General features: G+C 33.7%; 1 protein-coding gene and 1 non-coding gene across 8 annotated transcripts in view; one reads left to right on the forward strand and one right to left on the reverse strand.

Moving 5' to 3' along the window:
• Positions 1–981: 981 nt before the first annotated feature.
• Positions 982–23,795, reverse strand: part of LOC149792263 (NAD(P)H oxidoreductase RTN4IP1, mitochondrial-like) — a 58,674-nt gene continuing 35,860 nt past the window's right edge. For all 7 annotated transcript variants that reach the window (XM_089970797.1, XM_089970798.1, XM_089970800.1 and 4 more), the window contains 3 exons: positions 10,769–10,952; positions 10,125–10,217; positions 982–1,365 (listed from right to left, as the gene is read on the reverse strand). In XM_089970797.1, coding sequence (XP_089826923.1) covers positions 1,249–1,365; positions 10,125–10,217; positions 10,769–10,952 — 394 coding nt within the window. In that variant the 3' untranslated portion in view covers positions 982–1,248. The remainder of the gene's footprint in view (positions 1,366–10,124; positions 10,218–10,768; positions 10,953–23,795) is intronic.
• On the forward strand, positions 1,869–2,023 carry LOC149792264 (U12 minor spliceosomal RNA). Its single transcript, XR_016423603.1, has one exon. It is a non-coding gene; the product is annotated as a U12 minor spliceosomal RNA (small nuclear RNA).

Consider the following 23,795-nt stretch of genomic DNA (forward strand, 5'->3'; position numbering starts at 1 on the left):
CACCAGTTTAATGTAATCTCTGTATATTAAAAATAGGTCACCATGACCTCATTTAGCTAGTAGTATGTACTCCCATAGTGGGTAGTACCAACCAAGATACATTTATCCATGAAGCTTTATGATTGTACATACAAGGGTTTCCAAGAAACTGACCTCAATCCAAAAACTTAACATAATTGTTTAAGTGTGAATAGTAAGACACTGTGACCAACTTTTGCCCATAGTGAATAACACCCATTAAGCTTTATCAGTATACAGTCAATGCCCTTGCAGAAACTGCTAAATAAACAAACATAACCCAGAACCAATTGATCATGAAAAATAGGTCATCATGGCCCACTGTGACAAGTATCCTTCAAATTAAATGAATTCATCAGGTTTCATGAGTGTACATGTAACATTCTCAAAGAAACTGAGGTAATGCAAAACATATCATGATCACTGGTGCATAAAAAGGAGGTTACAATGACAAATAAAGTCCTACCCATTTATTTTGAGATTCTCAGGTCAGAGGTAATAATATTTTCCTTTATTGTTCAAAATATCACAATAAATACAAATCAAATTTCAGTGTCCAATTACACTCAATCAGTTTTTTAAAAAATTATTCACTCCTTTTCCATCACTCTCTGAAAAATAGATTTGGTGTTTTGTTTCATGCCAATAAATTTTTTCCACAATTTAATGTTTTCTTTCAATGTTTTTATATAGTATAAATACAAGCAGTTGTTTATATCTACTCTTCATGTTACTTGCTAACTGATTCAATTAAAAAACCTCTCTCTCACTGTGATATAGTTCTATTAAACTGAATGACATTATTAATAAACACTGCACCTGGTAACACCCATCTGTGGAATATCAATTACTAGTACCCCACAGCCAGGCCCCTTGGTTATCAGAATTTACAACATATGAAAATAGTGATGAGAAAGATGCTATAATACAATAGAAATTGAAAAGAAAAACAAAAAGTCCGAGTATATCAAATATTTATTGTCATTATTACTTATGGACATCATTTGCATCCAAGTTTATGATGTTGCTAAATTATTACATGAAGATAATTAGAATACAAAAGCCGTCCCAGGCTTTAACTATCAGTTTAAGATTCCTTCAACACAGTCAGTCTAAATAATTCCAACACAAGATATATGCACCAATCTGACGACTACAAAGCGTCACTTTATACTGATGCTTTATGCAAAAAGAAAAAAGAAAAAAAGAAGGAAAAAAAAAAGTTTCCACCTAGGAGGAATCTTTGATGGAGATCACCGTCTTTCCTCGTCCATGTTTCTCTTCCACCTTCTGGAAGGCATCTGGCACTTGTTCAAAGTTGTACACTTTATCAATTATAGGTTCAATCTGAAATACAAAAAAAAAAAAATCAATTTTAAAAACGGTACACTTGTATGGACTCTATGTCACAATATGTCATGATTGATTGGCCGTTACAACTTTGCGTCTAAACATCTTATAGAGGTTTAGAATTGGAGACAACATACAATGTCAGAGGCTGAGAGTAAACAAAAATAAAATGATTAATAATGTAATAAATATACATTTTTATGAGAAATTTCAACTCCTCGCCCTCGAGTACATCATTTTTACTTTAAGGGGAAATAACTCTTGCATTTAATCTTCGCATCTGTATTTTGCTAGATTACTACAAGTTCTATTCAAAATTTTACTATTTAAATAAACATAAAACCCGAATTACATATATGTTTAATAAATGAAGAAAAATCTTAGTTCTCTTGCCCAAAATATTTTATCACTTTGCAAATGAAATAACATGTAAATTAATATCGTGCTGTTGAAAGACATGTTTTCTTTATTTATAAAACAACCGATAAGCTGACTCCTTAATGCCTTAAACTAATGAGTAAGGAAAATAATGAGCCTGGTTGAAGGTCCAGGCTCCAGGACCATAATTCCTGAAGAATTTCTTACAGGGGGTACAGGTCGCCCTCAGGTGACCCACCTACTTCAGTGGGATGCCTGGGTTGTAGTGATCTGCCTCGCACCCTCAAATGTCAATCAAAGATAAAACGATGTTGAAGTGGAGTATAATAAACTCAAAATTACATTTAATTTCTATTTTGGGTCATGTAAAGATTTCCTCAAATCATACTAATATGCAACCTGTTTACTTACATGGTACATAGGGTAGATTAGGTATATTTTTTTAATCTTTCTGAAACGGGTGGGTGAATGATATGGATTTTGACATAGCTTTAAAAAAAAAAATTCAGTCATATCACTGATTTCTGCAGGGTGGCAGTTTATAGTGATGTCTTCCAGACATGTAGCATGCTGTCCCAGGCCGACCAGTCCTAAACACTAACCTCTTAATGCTGAGCGCCTAGCGAGGTAGCTGTTAGTTCCATTTTTTATAAGTCTCTGGTATAACTCAGCCAGGGTTCAAACCTGTGACCTCCCACATTCAAGGCAGACCGTCTAACCACTAGGCCACCGGAGCGGCTGAAACCAGTAGTTCACAAAATAATGATAGCAACGGGGGCAGTTATTTTCTGCCGGTAAGAAATATGATTTGTAGCAGACAACAGCCCATGCAAGGGAAATCAACGATATCTTTTTAGTTTGTTGGTGGTAATTTTCTGCATCTTATCAGAGGTATGAATGGTATCAGATTTTCATTGATATAAGGATTGAGCTAAAGTAGAAGTCATGTAGGTGCTTAGTATTTACTATTTCAGTAATGGATGTAATTTATTTTTTAGAATTTGATTGTACATACATGTACCATTAAATGGCAATTATTCACTATATTTTGAACCTCACACATACATACAATGCTGTCAGGTGTTTTTGCGTAAGTAAGGTTTCCGTCTCCAATACTGAAGCAAAACACATACCTAATTCGACCAACTGACCAAAACAAAATACTGCAATACATACCCAACTGGTAAGAGGCAAGTGGCACCAGATTATTCTATTCAAAATAATATTAATTTTGGACACACGGGATACCAGCCCCGTGTTTTCATAACTTGCGATATCTCTGCCTAACTATTCTGTGCACAGCTTTGATAAGACATAATGTTTATCCATCTGGCTATACAAATGAAATACATTACTTTGGACTGTTTCTGTTAGCAGTTCAGTCAAGTAATTAGGTCAGGTTTATAGCTAGTTTTACAAAATTCAATGTACCAATGCCAATAATAGGCAAGGGATATTAGGCAAACTAAATTGATCTTGTAAAAAAATTTTAGTAAAGTTCAATATTTTATATAAAAAAATAAGCTATTATGTGGAAGAGAAACAACAATGAATAGGATGTAATGTATTTACGATGTCTTGTTTAAAAGGAAAATTTATTAAAGAATTCAGAAACAGATTATACGCCTGGGAATTTCTTGAGAATCCCGTTCTAGCGGCAAGTTGACACATTGGGTAGCAGATGATTTTGTATGTGTTGGACAACTTGTAAAATTAGAAACTTGGATTAATATGCAGAATTTTTTTAAGGTATACATTTCCATCTTTTAAATTTATTAATTTGTATGATTATAAAAGGTACATAGTAAACAGGATTTTCTGGGTTACAGGTTCAAGACGGTTATGGAGTGGGTCTTCATGTTCACATTTAGAAATCACATTTTCATATGCATTTCAAGTCGAAATGTGGGATATCTGTATACACTTTATGAATATCACTTTCCTTGATTAAAGTATGATCATTACTTCTTTGACACAAAATGGATTTTTGACCCAAAATAACAAGTGATCCAATGTTTACAGAGATGACGTATCGTTGCACAGAATTACCTGACTGGCCAACATGGTAAGTATTCCTTGGAAGGTCACAATATACACCTTGTCAAAATGAGTTGAAAAAAAGAAATCATACTACCCTGTTATTTGTTATGATTAGGCCTGATATTCTCTTTTCTTGACCAAGTTTAATACCTGCTGATACCAAGCCATGAATCAACATTTAATCAATGTGGAGTGTACCCTGACAGGTCAATGCTAGGTCTAGGTCAAAAGCCACTGAAAATGTTTAATTTAAGAATTTCAAAACAACTATGGGTCAAGTTCAATTTGTCCAAAACTATTTTGGCATAAGGCTCAATAGCATTATTGTCCTTTTGACATGGAGAAATGTGCTTGAAAAAAGTATTGCAAAATAATGTATTGCATGGAATTTTGTACATCTCCCTGCAAAACCAAAATATCCATTACAAATTAATCATATGTTTCACATGAATTTGATCCATAAATGTAAAAGTTTAAAAAAAAAAATAAGATTTAAAAATATTATTTGGAGTCAGATATGGAAATAATACTCCACTGATTTTTCTTTTTAAAAAAATGTTTACATTTTTTCATGCCAGATTTGTGTTGTATAAGCTATTATTCTGAATATTTATTGACAAAGCCAGATGTAAATTTGTACTGGAAGGAACAAAAACTTCACATACAATTTTTTTTTTGATTATAAAAAGAATGGGTGTGTGTGTACTTAAGCTTTATTTGCCACTGAGATGGTCAATGGGATAATTAAAGATTATTTTATGTGAATATCGATGGAATCACATGTCATCATCTGTACATTCTTTGCTGATGTTGAATACCAATGGCTTCACATGTCATCATCTGTACATTCTTTACTGTCAGTAAATATCAATGGCTTCACATATAGTCAGCTGTACATTCTTTACTGTCAGTATATACCAATGGCTTCACATGTCATCTGTACATTCTTTACTGTCAGTGAATACCAATGGCTTCACATATAGTCAGCTGTACATTCTTTACTGTCAGTAAATACCAATGGCTTCACATATAGTCAGCTGTACATTCTTTATTGTCAGTGAATACCACTGGCTTCACATATAGTCAGCTGTACATCCTTTACTGTCAGTGAATACCAATGACTTCACATACAGTCAGCGGTACATTCTTCACTATTGGTGAATACCAATGGCTTCACATATATTCAGCTGTACATTCAATATTGTCAGTGAATACCAATGGCTTCACATGTACTCAGCTGTGCACTCTTTACTTTCAGTGAATACCAATGGCTTCACATATAGTTAGCTGTACATAATTTACTTAAGTCACAAGCTATGCAAGCCGATTTTTCATTTGATAACATGTTGCATAGTTGGCTAATTTATTTAATTTGGAAAGTGTAAACAGGAATTGTGAAGTTTGCATGAGTTCACATTGGCACATTTACATATGACCAATGAAGGCAATTTGGCTACTTTAGAGAATAACTCCATTTAAGACCAACTAGATATCAAAGCAGTCTGACCAATGTAGGCAATTTGGCTACTTTAGAGAATAACTCCATTTAAGACCAACTAGATATCAAAGTAGTCTTCTGTTGAAAACCCCATGTTAATCTAACCATCCATTTGGGAAGAGTAGATTCAACAATATTTTCAAGATGGTCCAGAAACACTGCAGTGTAAGTGGAGGCACAAGAGAGTGACAGACTCAAATATTAGTTAACACTAATAACTGGAATCTGCTTTTCTCTAAATATATATTTGTGGATCTTAATAAGTCAATTAAAATTAAAAAATAATCAGAGACTTTTAACCAAGATGACACGTAGAACTCACAAATTTTGTGCAACTGTTGAGTTCAGTTGCCTCCCTCTCAGCATCACACTACATGTATCAATCGTAAACAAGCACAAATGAACTAAAGATTCATAGGTATAATTACAATTAATTATAATTAATTATAAACCACAGAAGCTAAACCCAACAATATATTTCCGCTAAATAATTACTCCAGGTATCAATTTTAAATTCCACTATATGCTTATTCATCAATAAGCACATGTAGATGACTGAGTACAACCCCATGTCATGCTTGTATTAATACACAAATAGCACATGATATTCACACTGTCCCAGAACACTACATCCTGATGAGAAAAACAAACCAGATAGAGAAAAATATATAGATATTTAAGTTATTCTAAAATTCATCACTTCAAAAATGTTATTTCAAGGCAAAACTTGTCTACGGTTTGTGATTGAAGAAAGAAATTAGGCTGACCTATACATGGATGTTATTGAGATATCAACACCTTTGATGTATTGTATTCAGCTGGAGAAAATTAATTTAATTAGCTTGTGCCATTTGAAGGATAGTAAGTTCTACAAAGTTTTCACAATAAAGCCAGCTTTTCTGTGGAGTCAGTGTAAAATCAGGTTCTCATGCAGGTGCTTGTGGGCATCATCAGGGCAGTATATTGTGGGCATCATCAAGGCAGTTTATTGTAGGCATCATAAAAGCAGTTTATTGTGGGCATCATCAAAGCAGTTTATTGTGGGCATCATCAGGGCAGTTTATTGTGGGCATCATCAGGGCAGTTTATTGTGGGCATCATCAAAGCAGTTTATTGTAGGCATCATCAAAGCAGTTTATTGTGGGCATCATCAGGGCAGTTTATTGTGGGCATCATCAGGGCAGTATATTGTGGGCATCATCAAAGCAGTTTATTGTAGGCATCATCAAAGCAGTTTATTGTGGGCATCATCAAAGCAGTTTATTGTGGGCATCATCAGGGCAGTTTATTGTGGGCATCATCAGGGCAGTTTATTGTGGGAATAATCAGGGCAGTTTATTGTGAGAATAATCAGGGCAGTTTATAGTCTCATTTCTTGCTTGAATTGATGAGGGCATATTCATGACGATTACATGTAAACTTAATTAAATGGCAAAATTAAAACACAAATTTCACATGACAGACATATGACCACTGGATGATTGATGACAGACAACAAGCCATCCAATAAGATTTCTGCTGACCAGTTACGCTATAAAAACAGTGATCCATGTCTGCCTTTTGCATTGTAAGTGGGTTTGCAAGCTATCCAGGTGCGTTAAAAATAGAGTGGTGTATATAGTCACATTAATATAGTGTTAGTATGGAGATTTTCTCATTAAGACATATCTATGGATACATAAATAATTTCATGAGTGTAAGTGAAACTGTGTCTAAGATACTGAAAGTGTACTATCTGAACATGCAGCATTCACAGAAGTATGACAAGTTCTGATATGGCTAAGATCTTCTGTCAAGATGTGTCTATGTACAAATTTTCATCAGCAAAGGTGAAATAGGGTCCAAACTCTTAATAATTAATGAATAGTTGGGTAAAAAATCTACTGAAGCAAAAAAACTGAATCAAGCATAAAAATTGATAAAATTAAAAGAGGTTTGGTACAGATGAAAATACAAAAACTTGAGCATGCAAATTAAGTCTGAGTGACTTAGTTTTTGCATGAATGAGTTTCTCTTCCTTTGATCACTGCTCAGAACAAATTTGTTCACACACAGCCCCAGGGGAAATGACTCTAAAAAATCCCTAGCCCCTGACTCAAATTCATATGCCTAAAAGGATCCTGTTTCTTTTTTACCAGGCATTATTTTGGCATAACACTGAAAAAACTTTACTTTAAAAGTAATAAAGAAAGCTCATCTTAAATTGATTCTTGTATTTATTTACTTCTCACAAATTTTCACATAAAGCAATGTTTTCCTCCTGGGTTGGTGTCAACAACTGTCTAGCTGTTTGAGTGCTCAAAGTATTTTTCAGAGACAAGCCAAGGGAAAGTATCTTTAAAAAAACAACTCCACTTATTCAAAGAATGCATATTTTTCACTATTGTTTTGACACACCCACCCCATCTAGATGGTTGGTACCTTATACTTGTGACACTAGTCACTGAACATCTCATTCACATTCTACTAAAGAGTTGCTCACAACCAAAAAGGTTTCCAGTAATTTCACAATTAGACAAATGCTCAGGTGGCAAAGTTGGAATAATTTTGACATACAACTCTGGTTAAATTTGATGAACAGTCTGTATTGCATCATGATTGGTATGCATTAAGTTCAATGCACAGTCTGTATTGCCTCATGACTGGTATGTCTTAAGGTTGATACACAGTCTGTATTTCATCATGATCAGTATGACTTAAGTTCGATGCACAGTCTGTATTTCATCATGATCAGTATGCCTAAGGTTGATGCACAGTCTGTATTGCATCATGACTGGTATGCCTAAAGATCGATGCACAGTCTGTATTTCATCATGATCAGTATGCCTTAAGTTTGATGCACAGTCTGTATTTCATCATGATTGGTATGCCTTAAGTTCAATGCACAGTCTGTATTGCATTATGATTGGTATGCCTTAAGATTGATGCACAGTCTGTATTTCATCATGATTGGTATGCCTCAAGATAGATGCACAGTCTGTATTTCATCATGATTGGTATGCCTTAAGATAGATGCACAGTCTGTATTTCATCATGATCAGTATGACTTAAGGCTGATGCGCAGTCTGTATTTCATCATGATCAGTATGCCTAAGGTTGATGCACAGTCTGTATTTCATCATGATCAGTATGCCTAAGGTTGATGCACAATTTGTATTTCATCATGATTGGTATGCTTTAAGTTCGATGCACAGTCTGTATTTCATCATGATTGGTATGCCTTAAGATCGATGCACAGTCTGTATTTCATCATGATCAGTATGCCTAAGGTTGATGCACAGTCTGTATTTCATCATGATTGGTATGCCTTAAGTTCAATGCACAGTCTGCATTTCATCATGATCAGTATGCCTTAAGATCGATGCACAGTCTGTATTTCATCATGATCAGTATGCCTAAGGTTGATGCACAGTCTGTATTTCATCATGATTGGTATGCCTTAAGTTCGATGCACAGTCTGTATTTCATCATGATCAGTATGCCTAAGGTTGATGCACAGTCTGTATTTCATCATGATCAGTATGCCTTAAGATCGATGCAGTCTTTATTTCATCATGATCTGTTAAGCATTTGAGGGACTTGGAGTAATTTCATTTTCTGAATGCTGCTAAAATCTCCATGTTTCTTGATAAAGGTTGAAAACAGAAATGAAGTCTAAAAGGTCTTAATCTTTTTGTTTTTAATAACAATCAGTTAAAAAGGTAGCTTTAAGTTCATAATTAGTTGGTGCGATAGTACTTTTGGATGTGTCACAATAACACAAAGCACTCACTCCATATAATAAAAAATCAGCAGCTATCAACTCTTTGAACTAAACATATTTAAATATAGCATAATGATCTCAGTTTCTTCAGGGTGAAAAAAAATTGCATTGTGGGCTTTTATAACTAATTAATCACCTAGCTTTGTTTAACTGTCAAACAATCACATAGGTACTACTTGATATAATTACCTAGCAATGCATTGCCAAGACAATGCAAGCAAGGGACAGATTATTATTCTTCATGCTGTATGAGTGAGTGCTAATTATAGGTAACAAGTGAAATACAAATAACAGAAATAGTGCTGTTCCTCATTCATAGATCACATGTTTTGCTTTGTATACACCAAGTTGATAGCTTTTGATACAATTAAGCAGATGACTTTCATAATGTTGAGGGATTTACAGATGGGGCCCGACAGGAGCTGAGGATTAATAATTTATCAGAGTGTCATTCCAGAACTTCAAGGTAAAAATAAACAGCATTTTATACACAGGTTAAAGGTTTATTTCTGATAAATTTGATAATGCTTTTTTTTAGATGGTGTGTGGTGAACAGTCCCAAAGGGCAACTCACTTATAATACAAGTAGTGCAAAGTTTAGAATCAGAGGGGCCCTGGTCATCAGGCTATCAACAATTTCTGAGCTCTGTCAAAGTATCAGAAAAGTCATTAAAGTATGCAAACTAAACCACAGTGACCTAATCTGGTAATGTCAGACCAACTGCTCCTGAGCTGCATCAACATACCAATTGTCTTGAGTGAGGTAAGAAAAAAGGTCACGGTTATTGAAGGGATAAGAAGAAAATACACAGGGGGAAATGCATAAAAGAACAAATTAAACACACTAAAGTATGGACAGAATACCATATCTCCTCCCTACTTTGTTCACAAGGGAATAATAAGTAACTGAAATACAATCATCTGAATGTTTACTTTTAAAAAAATCCCAATGAAGTTTATGCTTAATTATAATAGCTGTCTCAAAACAGATCACAGTGTTTTTTATTTGTGACAAACTCCCAAGAGCCAGTGTTCTAGAGATAAACTAGTATCATTATAAGCAAGTACTGGTATTACCTTTCCATCATCCACAAGTTTTGCAATCTGACCAAGAGCATTTCCATTTGGAATAAATACAGCCCACCTGTAACTCCGACCATTGCTGAAGCCCTGAAAATAAATGGTGTGTACACAGGTTAAACTAAAATGTGCATTTAGATTTATACTCATTACATAGAATTTGAAACAACTTTGTAATTTTTTATAAATAAACATATTTCTTGTGCTCAGACTGCCTGAAAAATGTAACAAATTACAAATAGAAATACACAGACTTAAAGAAAATCACTATATCAAAGCTAAAGTGTAACAAGGTTTAAAGAAATTACATGTATTTGCACTGTTTGAGGAGTCTTGTTATAATTATGTGCTACATGAACACCATTTAATTACATATGCTTCTTTACTTTATTGCTCTCCTGTATTCAGTGAACATTGGGATAGGTTTTAATTTTTTCAGTGCTGTAATTTTTCTTACTTTAATTATGATTAATTTAAAATCATGTAATAACTATTCTATCTTCTCTGAAAATCTTAACAATAGTTACTGGTACATTTTATGCAAGTTATCAATGATATACATCTGATATGGAACAGGAATTTTCCTCCATAACTCTACTGTGTAGATTACTCTCTCTCTCTCTCTCTTTCTCTCAACTTACCTTGATTATATTTGTTCCAAAATTAGTTGCTGCTGTAAAAAGACCCAAAGGAATTCCAAATTTATCTGTGTTTGAAAGTACTGGTGTCACTAATGAAACATATTTTGAATTTCTCCAACTTTTTAGCAAGTCTACTGAAAAAGTAGGTATTTTTCCTCCAAGTGGATCAAGAATAACATCAAATCTACAAAAAAAGAAATGGAAAGTATGTGGCAATCATATTTTGCATGATGTGGTATTTATTGTTAGTTCTTATCCTGAATATTAAAAACATGCCAAAGGGCTATTGCAATTAACTGATTGCAGTTAGTCTTGTGACTTACCAAGCTCTTTTCTAGGCCAAAAATATCCATGAGCAGGGACTCATTTGCAGAATGTGCCACAAGGTAGTGTATGAATTTGTTAAGTGTAGACAAATAGACACATGTTATAGTATATGCATCAGGTATAAGTACAATGCCTGAGCTGAGAAAGTGTGAATGGATAAAGCTGGATAGATGTGGTAAATGGTTGAAATCTGTTGGAAATTTGAACTGGCATTTGGCTGATCTACTCAGGAATCATGGTATGTACAAAGGTTGGCACCACCATAGAAAATTGTTTAGCTAGAGATTACAGTAGCTATATGAAATACCCCTTCCATACACCTTGTTGGAAATAAAATGGAAATTAGCAATATGTCAGACATAGGATATGTGCCAATTAATTTATTTTTGGAAATTTGTGTCAGACTTTGTATACATACCCACATGTCACTACACAAATCTTTTAAATGAGAGATTATGGCAGGTATAATATACAACCATAGATGATGCTTACCAACTACCACAAGCCAGGGCCAATACACCTCAAAAGTTCAAATATGGAGTAGTGGAATTGGTGGAAGCAAGGTGCCAAAATCCTAGGGCTTAAAGGTTAGTGCAAGAGCCATGGCGTAAAGACAAGTTCACAGCATTAAAATCCAGTGCCAGCTCTGTGGTTTGAAAGCCAGTGCAAGTGCCATGGTAAAAAAGTTCTTTGAGGTCTGGCTAAAGCATTTTCACTGCAAATGTCAGGTGTGTTAGAAATAGACAATTGAGGAAGTTTCCCAAAACCACAGACTTGAAGCAGATGCGGTAGCCTTCCTTCATGCCATAACACCTAGGGTAAACAAGATGGTTGACTGCAAGTTACAGCAGCTTGGAGTTGAGTTTGGCCTTCTGCTTTCACCAGAATAGAAAAACAAGGAGGAGAGGACAGCAAATCAAGTTGCTCAACATGACATACTACTTTAGGAACCAAGCTGTGATAGTGCTAAGGTAAGATGTAATTAAATGGTTAGTCAATGATATGAGCATATTAATACTGTCACGCATCAAATATTATATGTGTGAGGGTTCTGGATGGGCACACATTCACTGATTAACTCTAGACCAAGAGGTATTGCAATAGAAGCCATTTTGCAGCCTTGGCTACATACCATCTCCAAAGTACTTTCTGCTGCAGGCAGTTGTCAATGTTGTAAATGATTGCTATGCATTGTGGGCTGTTCTTTCTGTGCTTTATGTAACACATAATCATACTGAACACCCAGGCAATCACATGTGTGAGCTAAGGTTTGATGGCACTGAATTTCCGGTGAAGGTTTGTGATCTCAACAAATTTGAAATCCAAAATCCTGAAATACTGATCAGCAAATTCGGTTTGAAAGGTAGGCCCAATCTCATATGAATCAGTAGTGTTGTTAGGAGGCATATGGTAGATCTATTGTTTCTAAACAATAGAGAGATTAAAGGCCACTATGTCAAGAACTTGAGCAGGCTTGAGTGTATGCAAAAATTTGTTAGTCTGGCCAATATTCTTGAAGCACACACCAACATTGATCAAGGTATAAAGGAAAAGCTGCAGCAGGTAACCGTTCCAGAATCAGGCAAGAATATCTTATCATTTTAATAAATGTCAGATATGAGTTCCATACATTGCTTTCAAGATGCTGGTTGTGCCATAAAAGGATCTGTCAAGAACTAAGTCCAAATCAGCACACAACAAGACTGATGATGTGCTATACAGTTGTGCAGTGTGATGGAGTCTGCAAGGAGCCAGCACTCTACCACTGTCAGGGTTTTGTGACAAATTTTATCCAGCACTTTAGCATGGCCTGGTACTAGGTACAGCCTGGTACTAGCTGCAATATGTTGAAAAAATAGCAGTAAATATAACATGCCATGAGTAAAACAGCAGAATCTTTAGCTGTACTTTTGCCAGAACTGTCAGTTGTATTGAAGTTGGAACCATCAGTGGTACCTTCACAAGTGCAGCATGAAGTGATGCAGGTTACTATGGTTGTATATCCAGGTAGAATGCTGCCTGTAAAAGATTTGCTATGATGAAACAACTCCATGCTGAAAAAAATGTAAACCCTCATTCAGCACTGAAATAGCACAGGACAATGGGAATGATAGTACAGGCAAACTCAGCATCAAAGCAGGAGAGTGTTCAGCTGTTTTATGTTCCCTGGGTCAGCCTACCTTTCACGGCTGGCAATGAGTACATTTTATTCTGTAATTTAGTGGCACAAAAGCGGCAGACCTAGAGGAAACTAAGAACAAATAATATTATTAATAAGGATTGATTTTAACTTTTGAAGCAGTACTTTATAAAAATAACTTTAAACTGCTGAAAACGTGGTTCCTGCAAATGCTGTGGTTAGTTTGTGGACACCGTGACAATCACAACTGGTGTGAAATAAGGTTAACAAACAGATTTCTCTATCACATGGGTTAGAAGATGTAATTGGTGTGAAAATGTAACCACACCTAAATCAGCATTCAGCCACAGCAGGATTCACTGATGGCGTGGCACCAGATTATATTATATAGCAATACAACGTGAACAAATTAAAAATATTATAAATTCACTATAATGCACATGACTTTGGTGAAACAGTAACCATTGTCAAATGTTACTTTATCATAAAGTGCTAATATGCTATGTTTATTAGTGTTCTCCACTGGGATTTTTAGGACAGCAGGCTATCTACCCTATCATCAGCAGGTACTATAAGCTACACCTTTATTCTTGGGCCCATTCCTGCTATGTTTCCATGGCAGCTCTCTAAGATATAGCGGACTGCACCATGTGTAGGCATGGTTATTAGACACTCTGGAACATTGTTGCCTGTTTTATACTGATTACGATTATTAATCAGGGTCAATTAACATGAAAATGTCATGATTCTCTCCTTAGAAAGGATGTAAGTGTATGCTTGATTAATGAATTGTAGGAATTATTCAGTAGTTTTCAGTAAAGAGAGTAACACTAAACAATCTATCTGGCAGTTAACAACTAAAACTGTTATATTTAAAGTAATTTTGCTATCAAAAAAGAGTCCTTAAATGAAAAAGTCTTGTTTCATTTCATGATGAAGTACTTTTGTGAGGTATGAAACTTTTATTTATTTAAGAGAATACCAATAATTACAGAGAAAAGTAAATTAAAATCAAGATTTTTGAGTTCGATAGGTGTGAGGCACTGTAAATATTATGAAAAAGTAAAATATACAGTTTCTAAATAACTTCTCCATTATTTGCGTGAATTAAGCAAATGTAAAAATTACATTTTAAAACTTTGATTTACATTCAAGGTTGAATTTTATTTGTCATGTGTATAATCAGTCTCAACCCTGAATGTTTTTTTATTTCTCCTGTTGCAGAATAATTCTGCAAAATCTTGATTGTTATGAACATGTGATAGTCCAACATACATGATTCAATCTCCAAGTCAATGGTATGCCAGCACTAGCCTGGCATCCTTTCTTATGTCCTACAAGTATTTTTGGAAAATTCCATTTTTATCCAACTGAACAAGGTACTTGAAGAAATGCAGTACTTAGAAGCTATGGGCATAATACCAGTAATACCACACAGTTCTGCCTCCTCAAAAATTCAAATTTTTTTCATTCTTCTTCCATTCCTTGTATTTTGCTCTAATCGGTAATACAAGAAAGCTGATTCATGTCTTGCAGATCCTTGTTGTAGTCCTGCTTATCTACTGCAGGTTAAAGTACAGTCTCAGTATAAATGCACTCCATTTCATGGGTCATTTGTTAATCACAAAAGTTCAATCAAGAGTGGATTCACAAACAATAAAGACTGTTAATAACATTTCACAGGGAAGAGGGATATTTAGAATATTATGACTGAGAAATTGTATATCCAAATTCATTAGTTATATTGCAAAATGTTTATGTACTTGTCCATGACTATGATTTTGGGCACACCTGTAGTAAACAATTAATACTGGTATGATTACTGTGGGAACCAATATGTAATTTTCTAACAAAATACACTGTATAAACATTGCAAATGTTATCATGAAGAAAAAAGATAAACAAGTAAGTTTTACCATCTGATGAACATATCTGTATATGTACCAGCCTGTGAATAATGAAAGTCACTTTTATGTGAAAACATCTTTGTTCAACAACTTAACAGCTAATAAATTAGTCCTTCATTTATGTGGATGGCAAGAATTTGTCAATAGGCATCTCTTTGTTATTAATCTGAATTTTTGTTGTTGACATGTTTTACAAAAAAAAAATGAAATGCAAATACACATAAAGAATGTCAGGTATGTTACACTGAGCTTGTATGTTTAATCTAATGTCTGGTATGCTAACTAGAACCTTGTTGGTTTTGGGTACAATGGTTAGTGCTGAGTCATTGCCATCCCCATTACTTCCAGCAGCCGAAATATCAGTTGCTTCCTGTATTACAACTCTGTATTATGACTCTAGTTCTTAAACTATATAACAGAAAGAACTGAAACCCCAAAGTTTAGTATAATCAAAATTTTTAAAATTATTATTACTAACTTACAAAGTGAAACTTTAAGAGACCCTTAAAGTATTGTGAATTAAATCCCAAATAATCTTAAATGTAATAAACTTAAATGTCCTATCACAAGTTCAAAAGTAGAGAATGTTCTGAATAAATTCCAATAATCATGAATGTCCTGATGTACTATAGTCTGTACTGTTTTGATGTACCAACAGTCTTGAATGTCCTTATGTGCCACAACTATGAAATCCAAAATGCTGCTAAATGAGTTCTCAATAATTACAAATAATGTGTTAATACAAATGTCAATGAACACTTAGTAATTCAAATATCTATTATGCAATACACATTTCAATGGAAAATTTCACCAATTCATAAACAAGGTTAGAACTTGAACTCATATTGTAGTAAGCAACTTTGTTTACCACTTAAAATCATCACAAAGGTCAGGTATACAAAAATGCCACCCACAACCCTCATTCACAAACAAAAGTCAAATGCATAATATAAATTAAACATACATAACACCTGGCAATATGTAATTTCACAAACAATATCCTCAGTTGCCAGATTAACAGATGTGACTGTGACACCATCAGAATTACCATTGCTAAAGAAATCACCAGACCAAAGTAGACAGCATCATGTCACACCCTGTAGCAAGGGAACATCATCTGCATCACTATCAATGACACCTGTTTGCTCACTAAACCCTGCCATAACAAAACAGTCTGTAACACAATGTTCATGCCATGCACAATAAATCAATATGACAGAGATTTACTTTGAACTGTCTCTATTAGTCAAATTACCGGTATAGAACGATATTTTAAAATTATTTAGTCTAAAGAGTACAAAACAAAAATAGTTGCATCGAATCATGAACATGTTAATTTAAAGAACCAATTATGAATGAAGTGTGATTATCATGTCATTGCTATTTGGCACCTTTGTCAGGCTGGTTACATATACTGATTATGCAAAATGTCTATCATGCTGTTGTTATTCAGTGCCTTTATTGTTATGCCTTTGTTATTTAAAAACATCAGACCTATTTGTCTGGTTTTAAAGTATCAGGTGATAAAAACAGTACAATTAATCTCAAGCAGGCCACACAAATCAAATGCTATAACCAATTAAATGTTCTATCAAAGTATCATTATAGCAAAGTCATTGGAATACATAGTACTTAGGAATTTTGCTGGGAAAATTAACCTCAACTGTTCTAACAGAGAACATTTTGTACCTGAGAATGTAATAAACAATTATTACTATACTATCAAAGTTAGCTCCACGTGGCAGCATCCCATGAGATCTATTCTACAGTGAAGTTTTAAACTCAGAAATGGTTGAGATGCAAAGATGTAGACACAGGCCTATGACTAGTGCTGCTGTCTGGAAATTAACTAAAAGATCAAGTAAATATTTCTTCCAGTATTACCTCTCTTTACCTCACTTTACCTGTATCAAAGCCCAATGGCAAACAACATAGATCCTGATCTGTTGTTGCAAACAGACAGATACAGGTCGTTCCTTATTGTTAATAAGGTTACTGGAATATATACTTTAGTTTATAATGAAAAGTACCTCTGGGTACTGACAAGCTTGAAGATACACACATTCTACAGGGCTATAATCACATGAACAACTTCTTAATTGCCAAGTGACTACTAATATATGCTGATGGAAGCAGAAATCTCATGTAGAGCCATTTAATTCTGATTTTAGCACACTAAAAGTTGAAAGGAGGTTTTGCTCAAAGCTGAGATGCTTTATCCACTTGAGACCTGATCAAGTTCATATTTGTAAACATTCTTTATTACAACTTTTCAGACTAGCAGTAAAAACATACTGATGCCATGTAAACATTACGAAGAATACAGTTTCAATCACTGAGCTTTCAGTTCTACATTGATTTCTCTCTTTGAATGTTTGATTTTAATTAGGGAATTTTAACTACAGCAAATACCACCACAAATCTTTATGCTTTTTACTGCATTTTCCATCAACCTTCACCATACTCCCCATTTTACGTACTCACTTTAACATCAAACACAGTGATCCTGGAGTCCCCATTTCAGGTACTCACTTTCACATCAAAGACAGTGAACCTGGAGTCCCTGCTATAGCATGCTCCATTATAAAATTAATTCTGATATAACATGACTGTAGTGTGGCTCCCAACATTTTATATATTTTTTTTCATACACAAAATATACTTTGTCAAAGTATGAAAAATAATGTATGAAATGTTTGTTCATTTTTAGGAAGAGATTGCACATGAATTTAAATATAACAATCATGGTGTGGCTCCTGAATTTTTTTATATTTGTTCCTTTATGAATTTTTTCTTCTTCAAAATACGAGAATTAATGTATACAAAGTTAATTATCATTCTGGGAGGAAAGATCATGCATGAATTCTGATATAATACAATCACAGCATGACTCACGATATCTTACAATATTTTCACAAATTTCATGAAAAAGTGCACAGTTTTGTGCCAGAATAAACTAGCTTAGTTTTGAAAGAAAGTCAGTTGATTAAAAAGCTCATTAGTGTTAATCTTATTATTACTGAAGTATGAACTATAATATCAGCAAGTCTTCTCTGTTTATCTTCAATACATTCTGTGTACAGGTTTTGCTCAAATGAAAGAAAATATTCTCATCTGAATTTATAAATCAAATCATTTCAGTATTTTCTAATCATCAAAGTTAATCTCACTACTAAAGGTTGTTCAAATTATGGGATGACAATTTATACCCCCTCCCCAGAACAAAAAAAAACCCAGAGAAAGCTGATAACATTCACACATTGCTTTGTGGTGTTGTCATGTTTAGGCTCTTACAAAATGCAACAAGATAAGAGTGAAGACAACAAGCTTTGTAAAATTTAACAAATAATTTATTTCCCTAGAAAAACAAGATAAAAATGAGAAAAAAAAATTACAGTTTTACAAATCAAATCCAAAAATAATCCAAGAATAATCCAAGAATTAAAAAAGTAGAAGTCCTAGTAATAAAATGTCCTAATGAAATTGAGTTTGAAATACAAAATGGAAGGCGATGTTGTATGCTGTGGTCAGTGTCATACTGATGTGTCAACAGTTCTTTGTTGAATCACAGAAAATAATATTCCTGTGTTTGAATTCTTTGTAAATTTGATAACTGTCCTTGTCCAAGAATTAATTTAGAGCATTTCCAGGGAAAAATAATCTCTTGGAATCCAAATAATTTAAAGCTGTACCAATTAATCAGACATACTCATAAGTGAGCCGATTATTGGAACAATCGGTATAATTGGTATCAGCAGAAATAATCGGTGCCGATGTAAACAAATTTCCTAAATATAAATTTAATCATAACAGTCATCTTGACATGGCTTGAATTTTAAATCACAATTAAATAGTGGAAATTAAGGAATAAACATTTGATTTGGGAGTTAATTGAAAGACAGTATATTCTTAAAAGTAAATATTTTTTAACACGCTTGCTGTAAACTACCGCTGATTGTCTGCTCACAACAAATTATCAATACCATGCATCCACTCATCCCAATCAGAGCAGCCAACCAGCCAATGAGGCCTCGTGTTGCTGTTGAACTTCCAGCATACACATTACAGGGATGGTCCTGGCGTTTAAAAAGTTGTCGCCAAAAAAAACATCTCAATATTTTTTGTTGTCAATTTTCAAAAAATGTCACCAGAATAAGTAGTGAATATTTTTCCAAGCCTATTAATGTAATAGGCAATGAAAACTGAAAAAGATGGGATAATTATTACTTTATTGACAACAAGCAATACAGCCATAATATTACAAAATAAATCATTACATGACTGTTTTGCACTACTTCCATGGTCTTTGCATTGCGCATCACCGTTAGTGCATAGGTCTAACTGTTGTCACCTGAAATAAATGCATTATCAAATGTAAAATATCTACTTTCCTTCAGTCTCTCTTTTTTAAATAGAAACATCAGATATTAAGCAAATCTATATTATGTATATTATTTTCCAAATAATAGTTTTGTAAGAAACTTTATTTAGATAATGACATTTTAATACGAAAACCCTATGACTGTACTTTGCAATGTAAGATAAATGATGTATAATGCAACTGTCGATTTCATGCATTCATGAATTAAAAGTCCCCCCCCGACCATTATGGCTAGCTTCACAAAGTACACCTTCGTCAACCAGGAGTTCAGAGATTCATTTTTGCCATGCTTTACATGCTTTGCTTGTTAGTGAACTGCTTCTTAAATCCCAGGAATGATCACTGAATGCTGTAGATTTTTTCTCGACAAGCAAATTATGATCTCCATTTCCACTAATGAAACTTACATGAGTCAATTTGACCTGGCATTACTGTACCATATATATAAGCATTGATTACCATCATTAAATTAAAAGAAGGAATGAAGAAACATGTCACAGAGCATATGTGCCCCCAAAAAACTAATTTGGAATAAATATGTTATTTAGTAAAGAGTTTTATTTGCATATATGAGTTAACAATAAGAAATAAGGTGGGATATAAAATGTGGGAAATAGTTATCCGCACCCATTCTAGGCATTGCTAGTTATAACAAAAACTGCGCATGGTTTACTTGTCAATTAAATGCTAGTGCTTTCACTAACTGTAGAACAGGCGGTTTCTTGAAATATTGGTCTTATAATCGGTATTGACAAGTTTAATAATCAGCTATATGCGGTATCGGCATAATCAGCAAAATGTGACATCGGTACAGCTTTAAAATAATTTGAAGAAAACAAAACAATTAGCCCCCCACCCAAAATGGCCACAACATAAACACTTGGACTTCTCCAGTGTTAAGGCACAGAATGACTATTCTTTCTCAAAACATTAATATTAAGTCTTATTAAGACGCAAAACAGATGCCCAGATGTGGGTCAATCCTCTGGAAAAACCTAATTGATACATGTTATTTGTCATGTATTCAAAGTATGGCTTCAATTTCACGTTATGAATATTACTCTAAGAAAGAATATAAACAAATTTTAAAAGTTGTTTACTTCAACTCTCACTGATTTCTGAATCAAGATTAGGAACTAGGTCATTAGATACAAAGTTTCTATTATTAATGTTTTCGAAAAACAGCCAGGTCAAACTGAATTTCTGGAAAATGTCAAATCCAGTAAATAAAATTACATTACAATAGCATGTAATGGAATAAAAAATTTTAATAAAAAATATAACAAACAAACAATTAAACTAAATCAAATATAAATTAAATCAAATATACATAACAGTGTAATCAATTGTCATGCAGTCAGTTGACCAGCAAATACTATTCTGCATTTTCTATAAAAATTACCCTATTTTTTCTTAACAATTATTTTTGCTGCATTAGTTCAAACAAATTGAGGTCAAAGTGTTAATTAGTGTGTATTTATAATGGATAACAGGATACAGAACATACAACTTTTACTGTTCAAGTTTGAAATCCCAGGCAGAATTAAGTCCGGAGTTAAACCATCGCAATTAGCTTCAAGATAAGTGTTCACAAGTCAAGCAAACAATATGGTGGTCTAAAAAAAGCCTCTTACCCAAATTTATGTCAATAAATTTACCTACCATTTTTAAGGGAATACAATAGATTATTGATGTCTGCTCAATCAACCCAATGAAACAAGTTTATGGACCAGATTGTCAGCAGTTTTGGACATTGTCACACATATGTAAACCACACCCTTCATCTGAACCCTTTTTATTTTTAATGTCAGATCATTCATATATACACAGGAATCTGTCCTGTCAGTGTTAATAATGATTGGAACAAAACCATTTAAATTATAGGGGTGGAGGGATTGACTAATACAGTGTGACCCTGCTATAACATGGTAGTTGGGGTCCACAGAACCTAGTGGTGTTATATACCAAACCAAGTTATAACCAATCAAGTCAGTTAGCTGAAGAAAATGATGCAATTATCTAAAATATGGCTGAGGGGTAATAAAAGCGGGCACAAAAGTACATGCATTTGAATATATGAAGACAAACTAGTCTGAAATAAACTTGTATATTGACAACTTACATTTGTGCAGTACAATTCATAATCCATTAAGTACTGTACTTGTATATAATAAATCCATGAATTTGAGCAAAGATGACATGTTATAAACTTCATGCATGACTCATATCCTGTCAGAAAACACAAATAACATGAATATATAAAAAATGGTAGTCCTTGTTTGGATCTACATCTGATTGTCACTTAACAATTCACTCAAACTGTCGCAAGTAACAATGACTATAGCTGTTTACATGCTACATGTACATGTACTTAAATGCCTTGATTTTAGTTGGCTGGAGACAGTTATCATCTTGCAGAGGCTACCTAGGGGATGAGGCCATTTATAGGGAAATGAAAATCTGAACAAATCAAAAAGTTTAACATCTTTCAAGATACCCCATCTTCTATTAACTTGACAGCCAGATATCTATGGTTTCAAAAGATTGGAAATTTATGTTTCATGCCACTGGTGGTAGTGACTGTAAGGATAATTTTTATTCCTGAAAAAATGAAATTTTCATGGCACATAAATGTGTTCCAGTCATTTTGGAAAATGCAACAATCTATCAGATTCCATTGCGTCTATTTAAGTTTGGTCTTGACTTCCTTTGATAAAAGGTTATTTGTTACTATTGAAGATTGTTGTCAGCTTTCTTTGATGAAGGGTGCATGTGTTATTGAAGTTACCACCAAAGGACGGCTTTGGAGGAACAAACAGACATCTGTTTCTTATTGTGGTGGCAACATCAAATAATTGCAGAACACTTTTTTTTTTGTATTTTGACATTTCTGGTGGCAGAGTGATACTGCCTTCCACGTATGAATCAGAAATTTTAAAAAGGACAACAGACAATAAATGCACAGGTGTTCTGTTCTGTTTTGACAGAGATAACCACAGAAATTATGAATGTTCTGAAGGATACAATTATATGAGTGAAAAGAAGAGGAATTTTACCTACGATTCACATAGAGAGGTTAGTCAAAGCAAATATATTAATTACTAGCGAGTGGCCAATAATAAGACACTATTTTGTCCGAAAGATTCATTTGAGATAGTCTCTCATCCAGTTGATCTCCACTACCAAGTATGTTTTAAAAAAATGAGATCTCACAGCATACAGTAATGAGACCAGATATTAGAATAAGTGGATTATGATATAACAATGAACTGTTAAGATGGTTAGTCAATATGAATAATGAATTTGTTTATCTAACAATATATAAATTCCAGTACATTTTATATCAAGTTTGCAGCTTTTTTTCATGGTGCCTCTGTTGTATATATAAGTTTAAACAGCCAACAGAGTTGGGGGAAACAAAAATTGCCAGATGGTATAATTTGTCCCCAGTAAGGAAAATAAATCGCAATTTGCGACATTAGGCAAAGCCCAGTATGATCCATGAAGAAACTTTTTTCACATTATTTTTTTGTACTTTTAAGAAGAAAAAACTTTTTCATGTACGAGATAAATACATGTATATAAAATTGCAGGAACAATGTCATGATCATCTTATATCATAATTTATACACGATCTCTTCCCTAAAAATGATAATACACTTTTTACATGTTACTTTTCATATTTTTTAGAAAGAAAAATAACTGCATGTATGAGAAAAGTATGTGTACATGAAATTTCAGGAGCCAAGCCACAATCGTGTTATATCCTAAATCATGTTATAATGGAGCATGCTTTATCAAACATTCTACTCCCGTTTATTTGCTTATAAAATAAATTGTTCAATGCATACTGGGTTTATTTAATTTAATTTTTCCTCTGTTCTTCAGAGAATGACTCAATAGATTTTAAGGAATTGCTCTGAACTCACTGTCCATTTCTGGTTCCTAGAATAGTTTATCATTTTAGTAAAAACTGTCATCTGCATCCAACATTTGCAGTGTCTAGTTTTAAACTGAACAAAGATATTAGAATTACTGTATACACATGTTCAAAGAGATTTAAATACAAACTATATGGAATTACTGAGATTTTCAAAGATGGTGAACTAAATCACATCTGTTGCTTAAAAACAAAGACTGGTCCAAGCAAATATAGCGAACACATTGCTAAAGAAACACTTGTCTGATATGAAACATCAACAAGTTGATAGTGTCTGGGATCCCCATGGGAACAATCAGGTTAGGACTTGTAAATCAATGAAATGAAGTGAC

The sequence above is a fragment of the Sinohyriopsis cumingii genome, chromosome 9 (genome assembly GCF_028554795.1).
Source record: "Sinohyriopsis cumingii isolate HCF-2022 chromosome 9, ASM2855479v2, whole genome shotgun sequence".
In the NCBI taxonomy this organism is placed as follows: Eukaryota; Metazoa; Mollusca; class Bivalvia; order Unionida; family Unionidae; genus Sinohyriopsis; species Sinohyriopsis cumingii.